Below are 20,794 nucleotides of genomic sequence, written 5' to 3'. Positions count from 1 at the left end.
ATCCTGGCCCTGTCACCCTTATCCTGGCCCTGTCACCCCTATCCTGGCCCTGTCACCCCTATCCTGGCCCTGTCACCCCTATCCTGGCCCTGTCGCCCCTGTCCTGGTCCTGCCGCCCCTACCCTGGCCCTGTCACCCCTATCCTGTCCCTGTCATTTCTGTCCTGGCCCCGTCGCCCCTGTCCTGGCCCCGTCGCCCCTATCATTGCCCCGTCACCCCTGTCCTGGCCCCGTCACCCCTGTCCTGGCCCTGTTACTGCATACCCTCCAACTACCTTTTTGGCAGGTACAGTACCCGCAGCGCCTCCAGACCCCTCCCCAATGCATCACACCTCCGCACCTTCCCCTCCACCACCTGCGGCACCCCACCCCTCCCCCACACGCTGTGCCTCCAGACCCCCTACACCACCCGCGGCTCCCACTCCCCCGCCTCTTCACCACCCACAGCACCTCCAGACCCCCTCCACCATCCACTCCACATATATGTCTCCCCTCACACCTGCACCCCCTCTACCCGCAGCATCTACAGACGCCCTCCCCCATCCGTGGTCCCGCAACATTCTGTACATCGTGCCCTGCAGGCGCTGTTCACGCCGTCGCAAGGGGCTGCGCCTCCTTCACCATCGCACGCCCTTTCATTGTGCAATATTTAACCACTAACAAAGGAATGCAGGTAATACTCCATATAATACAAATATTGAACCCCAGAAAGGCGTGCAAGGGTTAAGGGGGCGTAGCCCCTTGCGATGGTGTAAAGAGCGCCCGTAGGGCGCAATGAAGCACCTAGTATAATCATATATATTTATTTATTTTTTAATTAATTAATTTATTTAATAAATAGGAACAGGGACTGATTGACTTCATCTTGGCTGCACCGGGGACCAATAACAATTAGGAAGCCTACTTTTACCCAGGAATTATTGTCATACGATATAATTTGATGCCGGTCTGAACGCCCTTTTAATACACTTTTTAACCTTAAGAGTTAGTAAAAAAAGCAATGTTTCACTGTATGACCGCTAAGTATTTACACAGTAATAATGTACATTCTGATGTAATGCGGAGTATGTCAGTCCTACCCATGTCTGCAGTACAGCCTCTTGAGTTTCAGTTCAGAGCAGTTCAGCTGGGCTAGTCCTATTAATATTCCAGCAAATGTACCCTGAAATTAAACAAATGTCTTGAATTAACATCAAGCAAATTCTTCCAAGTAAAATGTGTTAGTGTTGGCATTATGCACCATGTTATATTGTGGTACAAACTGGACACCTCTTTATACTTCTATATATACAGCTCTACTCCAATTATAATGTGAGCAATACCAGACTTCTTATACTTGTAGCTATATTGTTAGACAGATTGGGTATTGAGTGAGCCTTTTGGTGTTACAAAGAGCAGGCATGCAAATTAGTCTGAAATATACAGATACCCTATGAATTACATTGGTAGAGATGACATACCAGCACTCTAACCAGACTGTGTGCACAGGGAGTCGTCTAAGTGCTAATGCATTACAGTGGCAAGTACAGAAAAGCACAGACATTAGAATTGTACAAATCCTTCACTGGCTCCCCTTCAACTACAGAATCCGATTAAAGATCCTTAACCTTATATTCAATCGCTCCTCCACCTACACATCTCAGTTCATACTTGCCCTCTCCACTTTTCCTTCAACTGGCTCCCCTTCTAGTTCAGAGTAGAATTCATATTGAGATACACGGCCATCCACACATGTACGAACAAATAGTCTATCAGCCAAACACGTTTGGATTTTAATATACACCTCATAGAACACGGGAATTTACCAAGGATTTGTATTCTCAATCTCTGCCGACAATAGCCAAACACTGCCGCAAAAGGATTGAATTCGTACAGAAACAGAACTTTAAAATAACCCAGCATTTGGCTGACGAATTTGGAAAATCATGCACGGATCAGTGAGATCCGTGCATGCCTCTGTGTAAATGTTTGTGAAACAGTTAAAAAAAAAAAAAGTAAAAAATTGTGTGGAACATAACCAGCCCCGGGATCTTTGATTTATAAATAGACCTAAAAACAGCTGATGCCAACTGTGGTTAGCATTGGCTAAAACGCGGTTGCTTAGTAAATTTACCCCATCATCTCAATCTTACTCAGACTGTGGTGGTTACCTCCTCCCACTTCCAGACCTAAGATTTCACCTTTGCTATTCCTTTTCTCAGTACCTCATTCTCCTGCCCTATCAGACTGTCTACCGGTCTACATTATTTTAAACGTGCCCAGAAACCGCACCTGTTTTATATAGCCGACCAGCACTGCTCTCACTCCTCTGCCCTCCCTCCTAGTAATTTCCCAGTGCACTTCCCAGTTATACCCACCCACTGCTCTAGACTGTAAGCTCTCAGGATTGGGGCCCTCCACACATTGTTTTTTCCCTGCACTGTCTCTCCTGTATGCAACTCTGATCCTTTCTACACACCCTACCCAGGTCAATGGCTTATTCAGTGTAACTTAACAACCGCTAGTTGTCTAATAATTCACGGTTTGATTTTTCCCCCTTGTAGTGTTTTTATATTATTGTGACCTTTTCCTATATGTTGCTATAGACAATTGGTGGCACCATATAAATAAAGAATGATAATACTACCATCACTTACCACCTGCTCTGTGGTAACATGCTTGCCTTGGTAATCCAACCATATTGGCACCTCCGAGGTGAAGCGAAATTCTCTGAAAAAAATGTGTGTCCACAAAAATGTTTAATCACATTACTTCTAAAATTCCCTACCTGTCCTCTCTCTATAACAACATGCCCTACCGTGCCTCCCTCAATAAACAAGCCATACTCTCCCTCCCTCTACAGTATATACATGACCTACTCTACCTCCCTCTACAATATATACATGACCTACTGTCCCTCCCTCTACAGTATATACATGACTTTCTCTCCCCTCCCTCTATATACATGCCCTACTATCCCTCCCTATATATACACATGCCATTTTTCTATAAACATGACTTACTGTTCTTCCTCTATAAGCATGACCTACTGTCCTGCCTCGACTAGGATGCCCTAGTGTCCTGCCTCTATAAACATGCCCTACATCTATAATCATTCCCTAGTGTCCTGCCTCTATAAACATGCCTTACCTCTATAAGCACTTCCTAGTTTCCTGCCTCTATAAACATGCCCTTCCTCTATAAGCATGCCCTACTGTCCTGCCTCTATAAACATGTACTAACTCTATAACATTCCCTAGTGTCCTGCCTCTATAAGCATTTTCTAGTGCCCTGCCTCTATAAGCATTTCCTAGTGTCCTGCCTCTATAAACTTGCCCTACCTCTATAAGCATTCCATAGTGTCCTGCCACAATAAGAATTTCCTACTGTCCTGCATCTATAAACATGCCCTACCTCTATAAGCATTTCCTAGTGTCCTGCCTCTATAAACATGCCCTACCTCTATAAGCATTCCCTAGTTTCCTGCCTCTATAAACATGCCCTACTTCTATAAGCATGCCCTAGTGTCCTGCCTCTATAAGCATTTTCTAGTATTCTGCCTCTATAAACATGCCCTACCTCTATAAGCATGCCCTACCTCTATAAGCATCCCCTAGTGTCCTGCCTCTATAAGCATGCCCTACCTCTATAAGCATCCCCTAGTGTCCTGAATCTATAAGCATTTTCTAGTATCCTGCCTCTATAAGCATTTCCTAGTGTCCTGCCTCTATAAACAAGCCCTACCACTATAGGCATTCCCTAGTTTCCTGCCTCTATAAACATGCCCTACTTCTATATGCATGCCCTAGTGTCCTGCCTCTATAAGCATTTTCTAGTATCCTGCCTCTATAAGCATTTCCTAGTGTCATGCCTCTATAAACAAGCCCTACCACTATAGGCATTCCCTAGTTTCCTGCCTCTATAAACATGCCCTACTTCTATATGCATGCCCTAGTGTCTTGCCTCTATAAGCATTCCCTAGTGTCCTGCCTCTATAAGCATTTCCTAGTATCCTGCCTCTATAAATATGCCCTACCTCTATAAGCATGCCCTAGTGTCCTGTCTCTATAAGCATTTCATAGTGTCCTGCCTCTATAAACAAGCCCTACCTCTATAAGCATCCCCTAGTGTCCTGCCTCTATAAACAAGCCCTACCTCTATAAGCATCCCCTAGTGTCCTGCCTCTATAAGCATGCCCTAGTGTCCTGCCTCTATAAACATGCCCTACCTCTATAAGCATTCCCTAGTGTCCTGCCTCTATAAGCATTTTCTAGTGTCCTGCCTCTATAAACAAGCCCTACATCTATAAGAATCCCCTAGTGTCCTGCCTCTATAAACATGCCCTACTTCTATGGGGGATCTGTGCATGTTATATGCACTAATACCGCTTCTCCCCCATGTATGACTGCGACGATGTGTGGCAAGTGGGTAAGATCTTTACATTGGCGCACTATGTAACGGTCAGTGACACAGACCATTCAGACATCTCCAGCTATCGATTTCTACAGCTGCAGGTGTCTATGCCCCACTGACAGCCACTGTAGTGGCTGCTGGCTCCGAGCTGCGCATAGGAGATATCGCGATAGTAACGAACTCTTGCGCCGTTGCACTTGAGCCGGCCAGGGAGGAGAAACAGCGCACAGCACTAGGCTGTGCGCGGCGACATGCATCGCCAGAGGGGAGAGTGCTCACTCACCTACTCTGGCAAACAAGATGATTATACATCTCATTTCTAGTGCTTCCTGCTTATACCGGCACGATCTGTGCCAGTATCATACATCCCTCGTTACACTGAGTGGCTGTCAGTACACATTATGCAACACAGTACCCCCAATTCACATCATGACATACAGGGGTCGATTCAATTCGGCAACTTAAGAATAGCGCCGGGAATCAGCTCCCGACGCTATTCAATTCAGCTAAAGTTAAGTCGGCGAAAGCCCGTTCTCGCCGATTTAACAGGTAGTTTTGTCGGGAGAACGGGCATTCTCTGACTTAACTACCCGCGGCGATGCTGATTCCCGACAGAATCAGCCTCGCGCCGGCCGCGCGGCAGCACTTTTGTTGGTTTTCTTCTCTCACCCCCCGGGGATGAGAGAAGAATTCCCGACAATTGCGGGTAACTAGCAGCTGAATTGAATAGCGTTGGGAGCTAATTCCCGGCGCTATTCTTAAGTTGCCGAATTGAATCGACCCAACAGTGTCTCCAGTTCATATTATGCCACATTACAGTGTCCCCAGTTCATATAATGCCAAACTAAAGTGCCTGCACTTAATATTATGCCATATTACCTTGCCCCACTTCATATTATGTAACAGTATAGAGCCCTTCTGTTCATTTTATACCACATTACTATGAGATGATTCAGGGACATAACTAGACGTATTGTAGGCCTCAAGACAAAAGTTTGTAAGTGCCTCTATGTATCTTCCAAAGGAGAAAAACGTGTAAAACACATTTCTCTGACGTCCTAGTGGATGCTGGGAACTCCGTAAGGACCATGGGGAATAGACGGGCTCCACAGGAGACTGGGCACTCTAAAAGAAAGATTAGGTACTATCTGGTGTGCACTGGCTCCTCCCTCTATGCCCCTTCTCCAGACCTCAGTTAGAATATGTGCCCGGCCAGAGCTGGATGCACCTAGTGGGCTCTCCTGAGCTTGCTAGAAAGAAAGTATTTGTTAGGTTTTTTTATTTTCAGTGAGATCTGCTGGCAACAGACTCACTGCTACGTGGGACTGAGGGGAGAGAAGCAAACCTACCTGCTTGCAGCTAGCTTGTGCTTCTTAGGCTACTGGACACCATTAGCTCCAGAGGGTTCGAACACAGGGCCTGACCTCGATCGTCCGTTCCCGGAGCCGTGCCGCCGTCCCCCTTGCAGAGCCAGAAGACAGAAGAGAAGCGATGAAATCGGCGGCAGAAGACTCCTGTCTTCATTAAGGTAGCACACTGCACCGCAGCTGTGCGCCATTGCTCCCACAGCACACCACACACTCCGGTCACTGTAGGGTGCAGGGCGCTGGGAGGGGGGGGGGGCGCCCTGGGCAGCAATAAAAATACCTTTGGCATAAAAATACACATAATACAGTCTGTGACTGTATATGTGTAAAACCCCCGCCATTTTTAGTCAGAAACAGGACAGAAGCCCGCCGCTGAGGGGGCGGGGCCTTCTTCCTCAGCACACCAGCGCCATTTTCTCTTCACAGCTGCGCTGGAAGGAAGCTCCCCAGGCTCTCCCCTGCAGTATCCTGGTACACAAAGGGTGAAAAGAGAGGGGGGGGGGGGGGGGAGAGACATAAATTTAGGCACAAAAATTGTATATACAGCAGCTACTGGGTAAACACTGAGTTGTAGTGTAATCCCTGGGTTATATAGCGCTGGGGTGTGTGCTAGCATACTCTCTCTCTGTCTCTCCAAAGGGCCTTGTGGGGGAACGGTCCTCAAATAGAGCATCCCGTGTGTGTGTGGTGTGTCGGTACGCGTGTGTCGACATGTCTGAGGTAAAAGGCTCCTCTAAGGAGATGATAGAGCGGATATGTGTGTGAGAGGGTGTCTCCGTCGACAACGCCGACACCTGTTTGGATATGTGTAAGTGCTAAGGTGAATTTATTGCACAAATGGTTAGGGAACAGACAGGAAATCTACCCATGTTTGTCCCTATGTCACAGAGACCTTCAGAGTCTCACAATGCTCACTATCCAAAATAACAAACACTGGTATCGACACAGAGTTTAACTCCACTGTCGGCTACGATAATGCAAAGTTACAGCCAAGATGGCTAGAAGGTACTCAATATATGATTATTGAAATAAAATATGATTTGCATATCACTTATGACTCATCTGTCCCTGACACGAGAGTACACATGTTTAAGGGGAAGAATGCTGAGGTAAATTTCCCTCCTCTCATGAGGAAAAAGAGCGGGAATCTCCAGACAAGAGACGGCAGCTTCCAACAAGAGAATTCTCAGGCTGTATCCTTTCCCCACTAGGGCCAGGATGTATTGAGAATCTTCCCCTAGGGTGTCCTGTTTGCACAGACGGTAGCACTTGCTATTCTCAGGGATCCTGCAGATAGCGTGCACATTCTAGTATACTACCCAGACCGGCGATTGTGTCGGCATGGGTTTATAGCGCTGTGGCAGCGTGGACAGGTACCTTATCAGCAGAGATTGAGACCCTAGTAAATATATTAAAGATGCTGTCTTAAGTGATAGATATATAGTTATAAAGCATGCCCAAAGAGACATGAGTATACTGGGTCCTAGAGTCAAAGCTATGTCGATCTCTGCTTGACGTGTCCTGTAGAATATGCATTGGACAGATGATGCCGACTTACGAGGCATATGGAAGGCTGAGGATTGTGTGGAGAAGGGTTCTCGGGCCTGGTCTCCACAGCTATAGCTGGTAATTCTGCTAGTTTGCCTTATATTCCTGCACAGCCTAAGAAAGCACGACATTATTAAATGCAGCCTTTCGAATAAAGAAACAAGAAAGTCTGAGGTGCGTCCTTTCTTGTCAGAGCCGGGATCAACACAGCAAGTTCCCAGGAACAGAAGTCCTCCACGGCCCCTACAAAAATCCACCTATGCCGCTGGGGCTCCACAGGCAGAGCTAGGCCCGGTGGGGACACGCCTTCGTAAGTTCAGCCACAAGTGGGTTCACTCCCTGTTAGGTCCCTGGGCAATAGATATTGTGTCTCAGGGATACAAGCTGGACTGTGAGAAGATGCCCCCTCACCGACGGCCCTGCGGGCTTCCCCCCAAGAGAGGGAGCCAGTGTTAACTGCAATTCACAAATTGTATCTTTAACAGGTGGTGGTCAAGGGTCCCCTCCTTCAACAAGAGGGTGTTATTATTCGACCATGTTGTAATCCCGAAACCAGACGGTTCGGTCAGACCCATATTGAATTAAAAATCCCTGAACATATACCTGAGAAGGTTCAAGATGGAATCGCTAAGAGCGGTCAGGGCAAGCCTAAAAAGAGGGAGACTTTATCGTGAATCGGGTCATAAGGGATGCATACCTTCATGTCCCCATTTATCCACCTCATTAGGCGTACCTTAGAATTGCGGTACGGGATTGTCATAACCAAGGTAATGGCGGATATGATTGTGCTCCTGCGGAAGCAAGGTGTCACTATTATCACGTACTTGGACGATCTGCTCATACAAGCGAGATCAAGAGAGCAGTTGCTGAACAGCGTATCACTTTCTCTGGAAGTGTAATGGCAACACGGCTGGATTCTATATATTCCAAAGTCGCAGTTGGTTCCTACAGCTCATCTGCCTCTCCCAGGCACGATCCTAGACACAGACCAGAAAAGGGTTTATCTCCCGATAGAGAGAGCTCAGGAGCTCATGCACTGGTCAGAAATCTATTAAAACCAAAACAGGTGTCAGTGCATCACTGCACTCGAGTCCTGGGAAGGATGGTGGCATCATACGAGGCCATCCCCTTAGGCAGGTTCCATGCGAGGACCTTCCAATGGGACTTACTGGACAAGTGGTCCGGATCACCTCTTCAGATGCATCGGTTAATCACCCTATCCCCCAGGGCCAGGGTGTCTCTCCTGTGGTGGCTGCAGAGTGCTCACCTTCTCGAGGGCCGCAGATTCGGCATTCAGGACTGGATCCTGGTGACCACGGATGCAAGCCTCCGAGGGTGGGGGGCAGTTACACAGGGAAGAAATTTCCAAGGTCTGTGGTCAAGTCAACAGACTTGCCTCCACATCAATATCCTGGAAATAAGGGCCATATACACTGCTTCGCGACCAACCGGTTCTGATCCAGTCAGACCGCAGGGGTTCATGTAAACCGCCAAAGCGGCACAAGGAGCAGGGTCGCGAGGGTAGAAGCCACCAGAATTCTTCGCTGGGCGGAGAATCAAGTAAGCGCACTGTCAGCAGTGTTCATTCCGGGAGTGGACAACTGGGAAGCAGACTTCCTCAGCAGGCACGACCTCCACCCAGGAAAGTGGGGACTTCATCAGGAAGTCTTCACGCAGTTTGCAAATTGATGGGAACTGCCTCAGGTGGACTAGATGGCGTCCCACCTCAATAAAAAGCTAAAAAAGGTTTTACGCTGGGTAAAGGGACCCTCAGGTGATAGCTGTGGTCGCACTAGTAACACCGTGGGTGTTCCAGTCGGTCTATGTATTCCCACCTCTTACTCTCATACCCAAGGGCTGAGAATTGTAATAAAAGGAGGAGTGAGAACAATATTCTTTGCTCCGAATTGGCCAAGAAGGACTCGGTACCCGGAGCTGCAAGAAATGCTCTCAGAGGACTCAGGGCTTCTGCCTCTCAGACAGGACATGTTGCAACAGGGGCCCTGTCTGTTCCAAGACTTACCGCGGCTGCATTTGACGGCATGGCGGTTGAACGCCGGATCATAGCGGAAAAGGGCATTCCGGATGCAGTTATTCCTACGCTGATAAAGGCTAGGAAAGACGTGACAGCAAGACTTTTTCACTGTATATAGCGAAAATAGGTTGCTTGGTGTGAGGCCTACAGAGGAATTCCAGCGGGGTCGATTCCTGCACTTCCTACAGTCAGGAGTGACTATGGGCCTAAAATTAGGATCCATAAAGGTCAAGATTTCGGCCCTATCCATTTTCTCTCAAAAAGAACTGGCTTCACTGCCTGAAGTTCAGACGTTGTTATCCGGGGGTGCTGCATATTCAGCCTCCTTTTGGGCCACCGGTGGCACCTTGGGATCTTAACGTTGTGTTGGATTTCCTGAAATCCCACTGGTTTGAGCCACTTAAGACCGTGGAGCTAAAATATCTCACGTGGAAAGTGGTCATGCTATTGGCCTTAGCTTTGGCTAGGCGTGTGTCAGAATTGGCGGTTTGTCATGTAAAAGCCCTTATCTGATCTTCCATATGGACAGGGCAGAATTGAGGACTCGTCCCCAATTTCTCCCTAGGGTGGTATCATCGTTTCATTTGAACCAGCCTATTGTGGTGCCTGCGGCTACTAGGGACTTGGAGGATTCCAAGTTGCTGGACGTAGTCCGGGCTTTGAAAATTTATACAAAAAACAAGGTACCTCCCAGCGCTAATGTAATCAAGTGTAATGTTGACTCACACCACCAATCTATTAATGGTATCTACCAATAATCATACAGACCGGATGAAGATTCAGTATATTTTTTTATTGATTTAAAAAACCAAGGATGATCATCTATTAAATGAACTTTTAAACAAATAAAACTAAAAAGTGATTCCTAATACCGGTATACTGTAACATAGACATAACATACACACATATAACATAAATAGGCTAGTGATACGCCTGTTAACGATTTACTCACTCTCCTGGCCTTTTGGTATTCCAAAAATTGTAAAAATACCACTCCAGCACTAAGTCCAGTTGCTGGAGGTCTGTACTTGAGAGTCTCCTTATAGTGTCTTTAGTACTCTCTTGTATTACTCTTGTATTACTAAAAAATCAGTTCTTCTATAGAGCTTTTATAAAATAGAATCAAAGTATATCACTGTTCAGAAGACTTTGTATCCAAAGAACTTACTGTACTTTCTTGTGGCTGGAAGCATAAAACATCAGGTGTCTGCCGGCAGACGTTGGCTGGTGCCTCTGCAATCTACTAGTTTCACCTGTCTGAGCAGGCTTCATCAGCCACTCGGGATGCTGACAGTTGAGATAGCAGTGCCGGAATCCCGACACTGGTTGGAAGGGTTCCGGTATGAAAGATAGATAGTGTCTAGTTAGACAGTCAATAGATAGACACCATATGTTAGACAGACATTAGGTCGACAAGGTCAAAAGGTCGACATGGAAAAGGCCGACAGGTCAAAAGGTCGACAGGTCAAAAGGTCGAAATGAAAAAGGTAGACACCATGTTTTTTGCATTTTTGTGGTTTGTGTGGATAGTTTTGTCATCTTGGACCCCCAATTGTAGAAAGGCATACCCTCGCGGGGCTCGCTTCGGGCACGGTGGCGAGCGCAGCGAGCCACCATGTCGACCTTTTGACCTGTCGGCCTTTTGACCCTGTCGACCTAATGTCTGTCTAATATATGGTGTCTATCTATTGACTGTCTAACTAGACACTGTCTATCTATCAAACGGATAGAGGTTGGAAGACCGGCGCCAGGAGGGAGAGCAAAAGGGTCAAGCACTAAGAAAATAGGATTTTAATTACCTACCAGTAAATCCTTTTCTCGTAGTCCGTAGAGGATGCTGGGGTCCACATTATTACCATGGGGTATAGATGGGTCCCTTGGGAGCCATGGGCACTTTAAGAGTTTAATAGTGTGGGCTGGCTCCCCGCTCTATGCCCCTCCTACCAGACTCAGTCTAGAAACTGTGCCCGAGGAGACGGACATACTTCGAGAGAAGGAAATACACAGATAGTAGTGAGATTCACACCAGCTTACACATAACAGAAACCCAAGCCAACGAGCTTGAAACAATTCAGCAACAGCTGAACAACAGTACTTAACCAACTAACAATGCAGTACTTAACCAAGTAACACCGCAGTACTTTAAGTAACAAATGGAGGAAAATGAAGCGCTGGGCGGGCGCCCAGCATCCTCTACGGACCACGAGAAAAGGATTTACCGGTAGGTAATTAAAATCTTATTTTCTCTTGCGTCCTAGAGGATGCTGGGGTCCACATTAGTACCAAGGGGATGTACCAAAGCTCCCAGTACGGGAGGGAGAGCACGGACGCTCCTGCAGAACTGATTGACCAAACTGTAGGTCCTCAGAGGCCAAAGTATCGAACTTGTAGAACTTAGCAAACGTGTTCGATCCTGACCAAGTAGCCGCACGGCAAAGTTGTAAAGCCGAGACACCCCGGGCAGCCGCCCAGGAAGAACCCACTTTACGAGTAGAGCGGGCCTTAAGAGATTTTTGACACAGCAAGCCTGCTGTAGAATAAGCATGCTGGATAGTAAACCTGATCCAGCGAGAAATCGTCTGCTTAAAAGCAGGACACTTAACCTTGTTGGGATCATAAAGGACAAACAGAGCGTCCGACTTTCTGTGACGAGAAGTTCTCTTCACATAAATCTTCAAAGCCCTCACAACGTCCAAGGATTTTGAAGTAATTGAGGAGTCAGTAGCCACTGGCACCACAATAGGTTGGCTGATATGAAAAGCCGACACAACCTTCGGAAGAAATTGCTGATGCGTCCTGAGCTCAGCTCTATCTTCATGGAAAATCAAGTAGGGGCTCTTGCAGGACAATGCCCCAAATTCCGACACACGTCTAGCAGATGCCAATGCCAATAGTGTGACCGCCTTCCAAGTCAGAAACTTGACATTAGCCTCCTGTAAAGGTTCAAACCAATCCGACTGCAGGAACTGCAGCACCATATTAAGATCCCAAGGTGCCGTAGGAGGCACAAAGGGAGGCTGGATGTGCAGAACCCCTTTCAAGAAAGTCTGAACCTCAGGGAGGACAGCCAATTGTTTCTGGAAGAAAATGGACAAGGCCGAAATCTGGACTTTTATGGAGCCCAAAGCAGGCCCCCAACCACACCTGCTTCCAGAAAGAGGAGAAACTGCCCTAGTTGAAACTCCACTGTAGGAAACTTCTTGGATTCACACCAAGACACGTACTTTTTCCAAATCTGATGGTAGTGTTTAGACATTACTCCCTTCCTAGCCTGTATCAGGGTAGGAATAACTTTGTTCGGAATGCCCTTCCGAGCCAAGATCTGGCGTTCAACCTCCATGCCGTCAAACGTAGCCATGGTAAGTCTTGATAAGCGAACGGCCTCTGTTGTAGAAGGTCCTCTCCAACAGGAAGAGACCTCGGATCTTCCAGCAGTAACTCCAGAAGATCCGCGTACCAAGCCCTTCTTGGCCAGTCCGGAGCAATGAAGATCGCCTGAACTCTTGTTCTTTTTATTAGTTTGAGAATCCTTGGGATAAGTGGAAGTGGAGAGAACACATACACTGACATGAACACCCACGGAGTTACCAGGGCATCCACTGCCACTGCCTGTGGGTCCATCGACCTGGAACAGTACCGCCGAAGCTTCTTGTTGAGGTGGAAGGCCATCATGTCAATTTGAGGTACGCCCCAAAGATTTGTCACCTCTGCAAACACCTCATTGTGTCTGCTGAGGAAGTCCGCTTCCCAGTTGTCCACTCCTGGAATGAAGATTGCTGACAGCGCCACTGCGTGCTTTTCCGCCCATAGGATGATTCTTGTTACCTCTGACCTTGCTGCTCTGCTCTTCGTTCCGCCTTGTCGGTTTATGTAGGCCACTGTCGTTACATTGTCCGACTGAACCCGAATGGCCCGATCTTTCAGAAGATGTGCCGCTTGTAGAAGACCGTTGTAAATGGCCCTTAGTTCCAGAATGTTTACTGGAAGGATGGATTCCAGACTTGACCATCTTCCTTGGAAGTTTTCCCCTTGGGTGACTGCTCCCCAACCTCTGAGACTTGCATCCGTGGTTAGGAGGATCCAATTCTGAATCCCGAACCTGTGGCCCTCTAGTAGGTGAGAAGATTGTAGCCACCAGAGGAGCGAGATTCTGGCTTTCGTTGACAGACGTATCCTCTGGTGCATGTGAAGATGAGATCCCGATCATTTGTCCAGGAGATCCAGTTGGAAAGACCATGCATGAAATCTTCCATACTGTAGCGACTCGTAGGAGGCAACCATCTTCCCCAGAAGGCGAATGCACTGATGAACCGATATCCAGGCTGGCTTCAGAACATCCCGGACCATTGTTTGTATCACCAACGCTTTCTCCGCCGGCAGAAACACCCTCTGTACTTCCGTGTCGTGGATCATCCCCAGGAAGGACAGTCTCCTTGTCTGCTCCAGATGCGACTTTGGAAGATTCAGGATCCATCCATGATCCTGGAGTAGTTGAGTTGAGAGAGCAATGCTCTGCAACAGCATCTCACTGGAAGACGCTTTTATCAGCAGATCGTCCAGATAAGGTATTATGTTCACACCCTGCTTGCGGAGGAGAAGCATCATCTCAGTCATGACCTTGGTGAACACCCTCGGTGCCGTGGAGAGTCCAAACGGCAGTGCCTGGAACTGACAGTGACAGTCCAGCAGCGCAAATCTTAGATAATCCTGGTGAGGCGGCCAGATCGGAATGTGAAGGTACGCATCCTTGATATCTTGTGATACCAGGAATTCCCCCTCCTCCAGACTTGAAATCACCGCTCTCAGAGACTCCATTTTGAATTTGAATTCCCTCAAATAAGGGTTCAATGACTTTAGGTTCAATATTGGCCTGACCGAACCATCCGGTTTCGGTACCACAAACAGGTTTGAGTAATAACCCTTGTTCGTTAGGTGAGGTGGAACTGGAACAATGACATTTGACCTTAACATTTTTGAATGGCTTCCTGTAGGATAGCACTTTCTGTGAGCAAAGCTGGTAAGCCTGATTTGAAGAATCTGTGAGGTGGGAGTTTTTGAAACTCCAGTCTGTACCCCTGGGTAACAATATCTTGTACCCAGGGGTCTAGGCCTGATGATGCCCAGACATGACTGAAATTTCTGAATCATGCTCCCACCTGCCCGATCTCCAGACTGGGAGTTCCACCGTCATGCCGAGGATTTTGAGAATGCAGAACCAGGTTTTCTGTTCCTGTAAACCTGTTGGTGCAGGCTTTCTGGATTTCCCCCGACCTCCTCTAAAGAAAGTAGAAGGGGGTTTGGACTTTTTAACTTTTGCGGTCCAAAAGGACTGCATTGTAGACGTAGGATAGGCTTTCCTAGTCTGCAGTGTTACTGAGGGAAGAAATGTTGACTTACCCGCAGTTGCCGTGGAGATCCACGCATCTAAAGCTTCCCCAAACAGCCTGACCTGTGAAGGGTAGGTTCTCCACATTCTTCTTGGATTCCGCATCCGCAGACCATTGGCGCAGCCAGAGTCCCCTGCGTGCCGAGACAGCCATGGAAGAGGCCCTAGCATTTATATGGGCAAGGTCCTTCATGGCCTCCACCATGAAACCTGCAGAGTCCTGGAGGTGACGTAAAAACAATTCAATGTCACTTCAATCCATAGAATCTAATTCCTCTAGTAATGTGCCTGACCACTTTACTATGGCTTTAGAAATCCACGCACAAGCAATAGTGGGTTTTAACGCTACGCCAGTAGCTGTGTATAAGGATTTGAGTGTAGTCTCAATCTTACGGTCAGCCAGCTCTTTTAAAGCGGTGGACCCAGGGACAGGTAAAACCACTTTTTTAGACAACGTAGACACAAAAACGTCTACTACAGGCGGGATTTCCCACTTTTTCCTGTCCTCCTTAGGGAAAGGAAAAGCTATTTTTTTCTCTGGGTTTTCCTAGGATTTTTCAAACAATGCGTTTAATTTCTTAGACGCAGGGAATGTAAGGGATGATTTCTTATTGTCAGTAAAATAAGCCTCCTCTACTTGCTCAGGTACTTGCTTCCTTTTCGAGAGGTACCTTATCAGTAATGTGTAAAATGTCCCTGATAGCCTCAATCATGAGTTGTACCCCCTTAGAAAGGGATGCATCCCCCCCTGCATATCCCCATCACCGTCCCCTGTATCAGAGTCGGTATCCGTGTCAGCTTGCATTATCTGGGCAAGAGCACGCTTCTTAGGATAAACAATTGGGGTCTTTGAAGAGGTAGTGGGGGCTGAATACGACAAAACGTCAACAGACTTTCTCAAAACCTGTGTTTCAGTCTCATTTTGAGCTATCCGAGATGAAATCTGGGACATCATTCCCCTAATAGAATCCACCCATGGGGGTTCGGATTCAGAAGGCTGAGAGAGTATATAACAGTCCTGAGTACATGGAATAGACTCTTCAGGAGAAGATACACACTCTGCAGCACAAGATACAGAGTTCCTAGATATGTTTATGTGAGCTTACAAACACACACACACACACACACACACACACACACACACACACACACACACACACACACACACACACGAAAATGCAGACACAGTTACCCCCAGAGTACCTTCAGAGAGACACAGAGTATATGGAGCCAGCCACACAGCGCCCCAGTAGGCAGTTTATACAGTAAACAGCCGGCGCTGACTGAATAACCTTAATAGATTAAACAGCTATTTCTACACTCTTCCCCCCCGTCTATAACACCCTGGTACCGCAGAGGTATGCTGGGGTTATGTGGAGGGCAGCGCTCCCTGTCAGAGTCTCTTCAGTGTGATCTGCAGGGAGAGAATGGCGCTGGTGAGTGCTGGATCCGCTCTGGGGCGTGTCTTCCCGCTTTCAAGGATTATACTGGCCTGAGGTGATTTGGCTGCTAACAGTGGGATTAGCCCATGTTAGCATCTGTGACCAGTGTAGGGTATTTGTGCTGGCCCAGGGCGCCCCTCACAGCGCCGCAAAGTACCGCTGAGCCCTCCAGAGCACAGCCTGTCAGAGCTGCGCTCCTACCCTTGTGCCGCCATTCCCGCTTACCGGGGCGCCGGCGTCATACTCACCACTCTATCTTCTGGCTCTGTCAGCGTCCGTGCTGCGGGAGTGAGCGCCGCCTCGTGGGCTTGTGATCAGCACCCTCAGTAGCTCAGTGTCCTGTCAGCGGAGATAGAGAATCATTAACTTCTAGATTTGGTTCCTACTCCCCCCCCCCCCCCCCCCCCCCCTAAGTCCCACGAATCAGGGAGGCTGTTGCCAGCAGCCTCCCTGTACTTAACTCTTAGAAAAAACAATAAAACTAGAAAAACTCCTAGGAGCTCCCCTAGCTGTGACCGGCTCCACCGGGCACATTTTCTAAACTGAGTCTGGTAGGAGGGGCATAGAGGGAGGAGCCAGCCCAGACTATTAAACTCTATTAAACCCGTCTATACCCCATGGTACTAATGTGGACCCCAGCATCCTCTAGAACGTAAGAGATAGGAAGGTTAGGGTCAGGCACTATGGGATGACGGTCAGGCTGCAGGGGGAACAGCACAGTTATGCTGCAGGGAGGGACAATCAGGGTTAGGCACTAAGGGAGAATGGTTAGTGTTAGGCCGCTGGGGGGGGGGGGGGGGGGGGGGGGATTACGGGACAGTTAGTTTTAGGCCTCAGGTAGGGATGGTTGGGGTTAGGGAGATAGGGGGAGAAGGTTAGTTTACTTACCCACCAGGTGCCAGAATCCTCATTCCCAACAACAAACCTTGGTGGAGATTTATCAAATCTTGGATAGAGATAAAAATCTTTTCTAGCACAGCCTGTAAAATAACAGGAACTGATTGGTTGGTACTTTATCCCTCTCCACTTTATCTCTCTCCAAGATTTGACAAATCTCCCACCGTGTTCCTTACTATTCTGTTTTATGACAAATATTCCCTACTCTTCTTTCGGCTATAACTCCCCTGTATAACACCTCCTATTAGGAAAAATAAGATTTTACTTACCGATAAATCTATTTCTCGTAGTCCGTAGTGGATGCTGGGGACTCCGTCAGGACCATGGGGAATAGCGGCTCCGCAGGAGACAGGGCACAAAAATAAAGCTTTAGGATCAGGTGGTGTGCACTGGCTCCTCCCACTATGACCCTCCTCCAAGCCTCAGTTAGGATACTGTGCCCGGACGAGCGTACACAATAAGGAAGGATTTTGAATCCCGGGTAAGACTCATACCAGCCACACCAATCACACCGTACAACTTGTGATCTGAACCCAGTTAACAGTATGACAAACGTAGGAGCCTCTGAACAGACGGCTCACAACAATAACAACCCGATTTTTTTGTAACAATAACTATGTACAAGTATTGCAGACAATCCGCACTTGGGATGGGCGCCCAGCATCCACTACGGACTACGAGAAATAGATTTATCGGTAAGTAAAATCTTATTTTCTCTGACGTCCTAGTGGATGCTGGGGACTCCGTCAGGACCATGGGGATTATACCAAAGCTCCCAAACGGGCGGGAGAGTGCGGATGACTCTGCAGCACCGAATGAGAGAACTCCAGGTCCTCTTTAGCCAGGGTATCAAATTTGTAGAATTTTACAAACGTGTTCTCCCCCGACCACGTAGCTGCTCGGCAGAGTTGTAATGCCGAGACCCCTCGGGCAGCCGCCCAGGATGAGCCCACCTTCCTTGTGGAATGGGCCTTGACAGATTTTAGGCTGTGGCAGGCCTGCCACAGAATGTGCAAGTTGAATTGTGCTACAAATCCAACGAGCAATCGTCTGCTTAGAAGCAGGAGCACCCAGCTTGTTGGGTGCATACAGTATAAACAGCGAGTCAGATTTTCTGACTCCAGCCGTCCTTGAAATATATATTTTCAATGCCCTGACAACGTCCAGCAACTTGGAATCCTCCAAATCGCTAGTAGCCGCAGGCACCACAATAGGCTGGTTCAGGTGAAACGCTGACACTACCTTAGGCAGAAACTGAGGACGCGTCCGCAGTTCTGCCCTGTCCGAATGGAAAATCAGATATGGGCTTTTATACGATAAAGCCGCCAATTCTGACACTCTCCTGGCTGAAGCCAGGGCCAGTAGCATGGTTACTTTCCATGTAAGATATTTCAAATCCACCGATTTGAGTGGCTCAAACCAATGGGATTTGAGAAAATCCAAAACTACATTAAGGTCCCACGGAGCCACTGGGGGCACAACCGGGGGCTGTATATGTAGTACTCCTTTTACAAAAGTCTGGACTTCAGGAACTGAAGCCAATTCTTTCTGGAAGAAAATCGACAGGGCCGAAATTTGAACCTTAATGGACCCCAATTTGAGGCCCATAGACAATCCTGTTTGCAGGAAATGTAGGAATCGACCCAATTGAAATTCCTTCGTGGGGGCCTTCCTGGCCTCACACCACGCAACATATTTTCTCCAAATGCGGTGATAATGTTGTGCAGTCACCTCCTTCCTGGCTTTTACCAGTGTAGGAATGACCTCTTCCGGAATGCCTTTTTCCCTTAGAATTCGGCGTTCAACCGCCATGCCGTCAAACGCAGCCGCGGTAAGTCTTGGAATAGACACGGTCCCTGCTGAAGCAGGTCCCGTCTTAGAGGTGGAGGCCACGGATCTTCCGTGAGCATCTCCTGAAGTTCCGGGTACCAAGTTCTTCTTGGCCAATCCGGAGCCACGAGTATCGTTCTTACTCCCCTTTGCCGTATAATTCTCAGTACTTTTGGTATGAGAGGCAGAGGAGGAAACACATACACTGACTGGAACACCCACGGTGTTACCAGAGCGTCCACAGCTATTGCCTGAGGGTCTCTTGACCTGGCGCAATACCTGTCCAGTTTTTTGTTGAGGCGAGACGCCATCATATCCACCTTTGGTTTTTCCCAACGGTTCACAATCATGTGGAAGACTTCTGGATGAAGTCCCCACTCTCCCGGGTGTAGATCGTGTCTGCTGAGGAAGTCTGCTTCCCAGTTGTCCACTCCCGGAATGAACACTGCTGACAGTGCTATCACATGATCTTCCGCCCAGCGAAGAATCCTTGCAGCTTCTGCCATTGCTCTCCTGCTTCTTGTGCCGCCCTGTCTGTTTACGTGGGCGACTGCCGTGATGTTGTCCGACTGGATCAACACCGGCTGACCCTGAAGCAGGGGTTTTGCCAGGCTTAGAGCATTGTAAATCACTCTTAGCTCCAGTATATTTATGTGAAGAGACATCTCCAGGCTTGACCATACTCCCTGGAAGTTTCTTCCCTGTGTGACCGCTCCCCAGCCTCTCAGACTGGCATCCGTGGTCACCAGGACCCAGTCCTGTATGCCGAATCTGCGGCCCTCTAACAGATGAGCACTCTGCAACCACCACAGAAGAGACACCCTTGTCCGTGGCGATAAGGTTATCCGCTGATGCATCTGCAGATGCGATCCGGACCATTTGTCCAGCAGATCCCACTGAAAAGTTCGTGCGTGGAATCTGCCGAATGGAATCGCTTCGTAAGAAGCCACCATCTTTCCCAGGACTCTTGTGCATTGATGCACAGACACTTTCCCTGGTTTTAGGAGGTTCCTGACAAGTTCGGATAACTCCCTGGCTTTCTCCTCCGGAAGAAACACCTTTTTCTGAACCGTGTCCAGAATCATTCCCAGGAACAGCAGACGTGTCGTCGGGGTCAATTGAGATTTTGGAAAATTCAGAATCCACCCGTGCTGTTGCAGCACTACTTGGGTTAGTGCTACTACGTCCCCCAGCTGTTCTCTGGACCTTGCCCTTATCAGGAGATCGTCCAAGTAAGGAATAATTAATACGCCTTTTCTTCGCAGAAGAAACATCATTTCGGCCATTACCTTGGTAAAGACCCGAGGTGCCGTGGACAATCCAAACGGCAGCGTCTGAAACTGATAATGACAGTTTTGCACCACGAACCTGAGGTACCCTTGATGTGAAGGGCAAATTGGGACATGCAGGTAAGCATCCTTGATGTCCAGGGACACCATAAAGTCCCCTTCTTCCAGATTCGCTATCACTGCTCTGAGTGACTCCATCTTGAACTTGAATTTTTGTATGTACAGGTTCAAAGATTTCAGATTTAGAATAGGTCTTACCGAGCCGTCCGGCTTCGGTACCACAAATAGTGTGGAATAATACCCCTTTCCCTGTTGTAGGAGGGGTACCTTGACTATCACCTGCTGAGAATACAGCTTGTGAATGGCTTCCAATACCGTCGCCCTGTCTGAGGGAGACGTTGGCAGAGCAGACTTTAGGAACCGGCGAGGGGGAGACTTCTCGAATTCCAACCTGTAACCCTGAGATACTATCTGCAGGATCCAGGGGTCCACCTGTGAGTGAGCCCACTGTGCGCTGAAATTCTTGAGTCGACCCCCCACCGCCCCTGAGTCCGCTTGTAAAGCCCCAACGTCATGCTGAGGGCTTTGCAGAAGCCGGGGGGGGGGGGC

At 48.2% G+C, this 20,794-nt stretch overlaps 1 protein-coding gene across 2 annotated transcripts in view; it reads right to left on the bottom strand.

Moving 5' to 3' along the window:
* Nucleotides 1-20,794, bottom strand: part of ATG2A (autophagy related 2A) — a 336,387-nt gene that overhangs the window by 21,232 nt on the left and 294,361 nt on the right. For both annotated transcript variants that reach the window (XM_063944836.1, XM_063944835.1), the window contains exons 37-38: nucleotides 2,636-2,708; nucleotides 1,079-1,161 (exon numbers count right to left, since the gene is read on the bottom strand). In XM_063944836.1, the coding sequence (XP_063800906.1) occupies nucleotides 1,079-1,161; nucleotides 2,636-2,708 (156 nt within the window). The remainder of the gene's footprint in view (nucleotides 1-1,078; nucleotides 1,162-2,635; nucleotides 2,709-20,794) is intronic.

This window comes from Pseudophryne corroboree, chromosome 11 (assembly GCF_028390025.1).
Source record: "Pseudophryne corroboree isolate aPseCor3 chromosome 11, aPseCor3.hap2, whole genome shotgun sequence".
NCBI lineage: Eukaryota > Metazoa > Chordata > Amphibia > Anura > Myobatrachidae > Pseudophryne > Pseudophryne corroboree.
The sequence above is the reverse complement of the archived record's forward strand: the minus strand, read 5'-3'. Positions and strand labels throughout refer to the sequence as shown.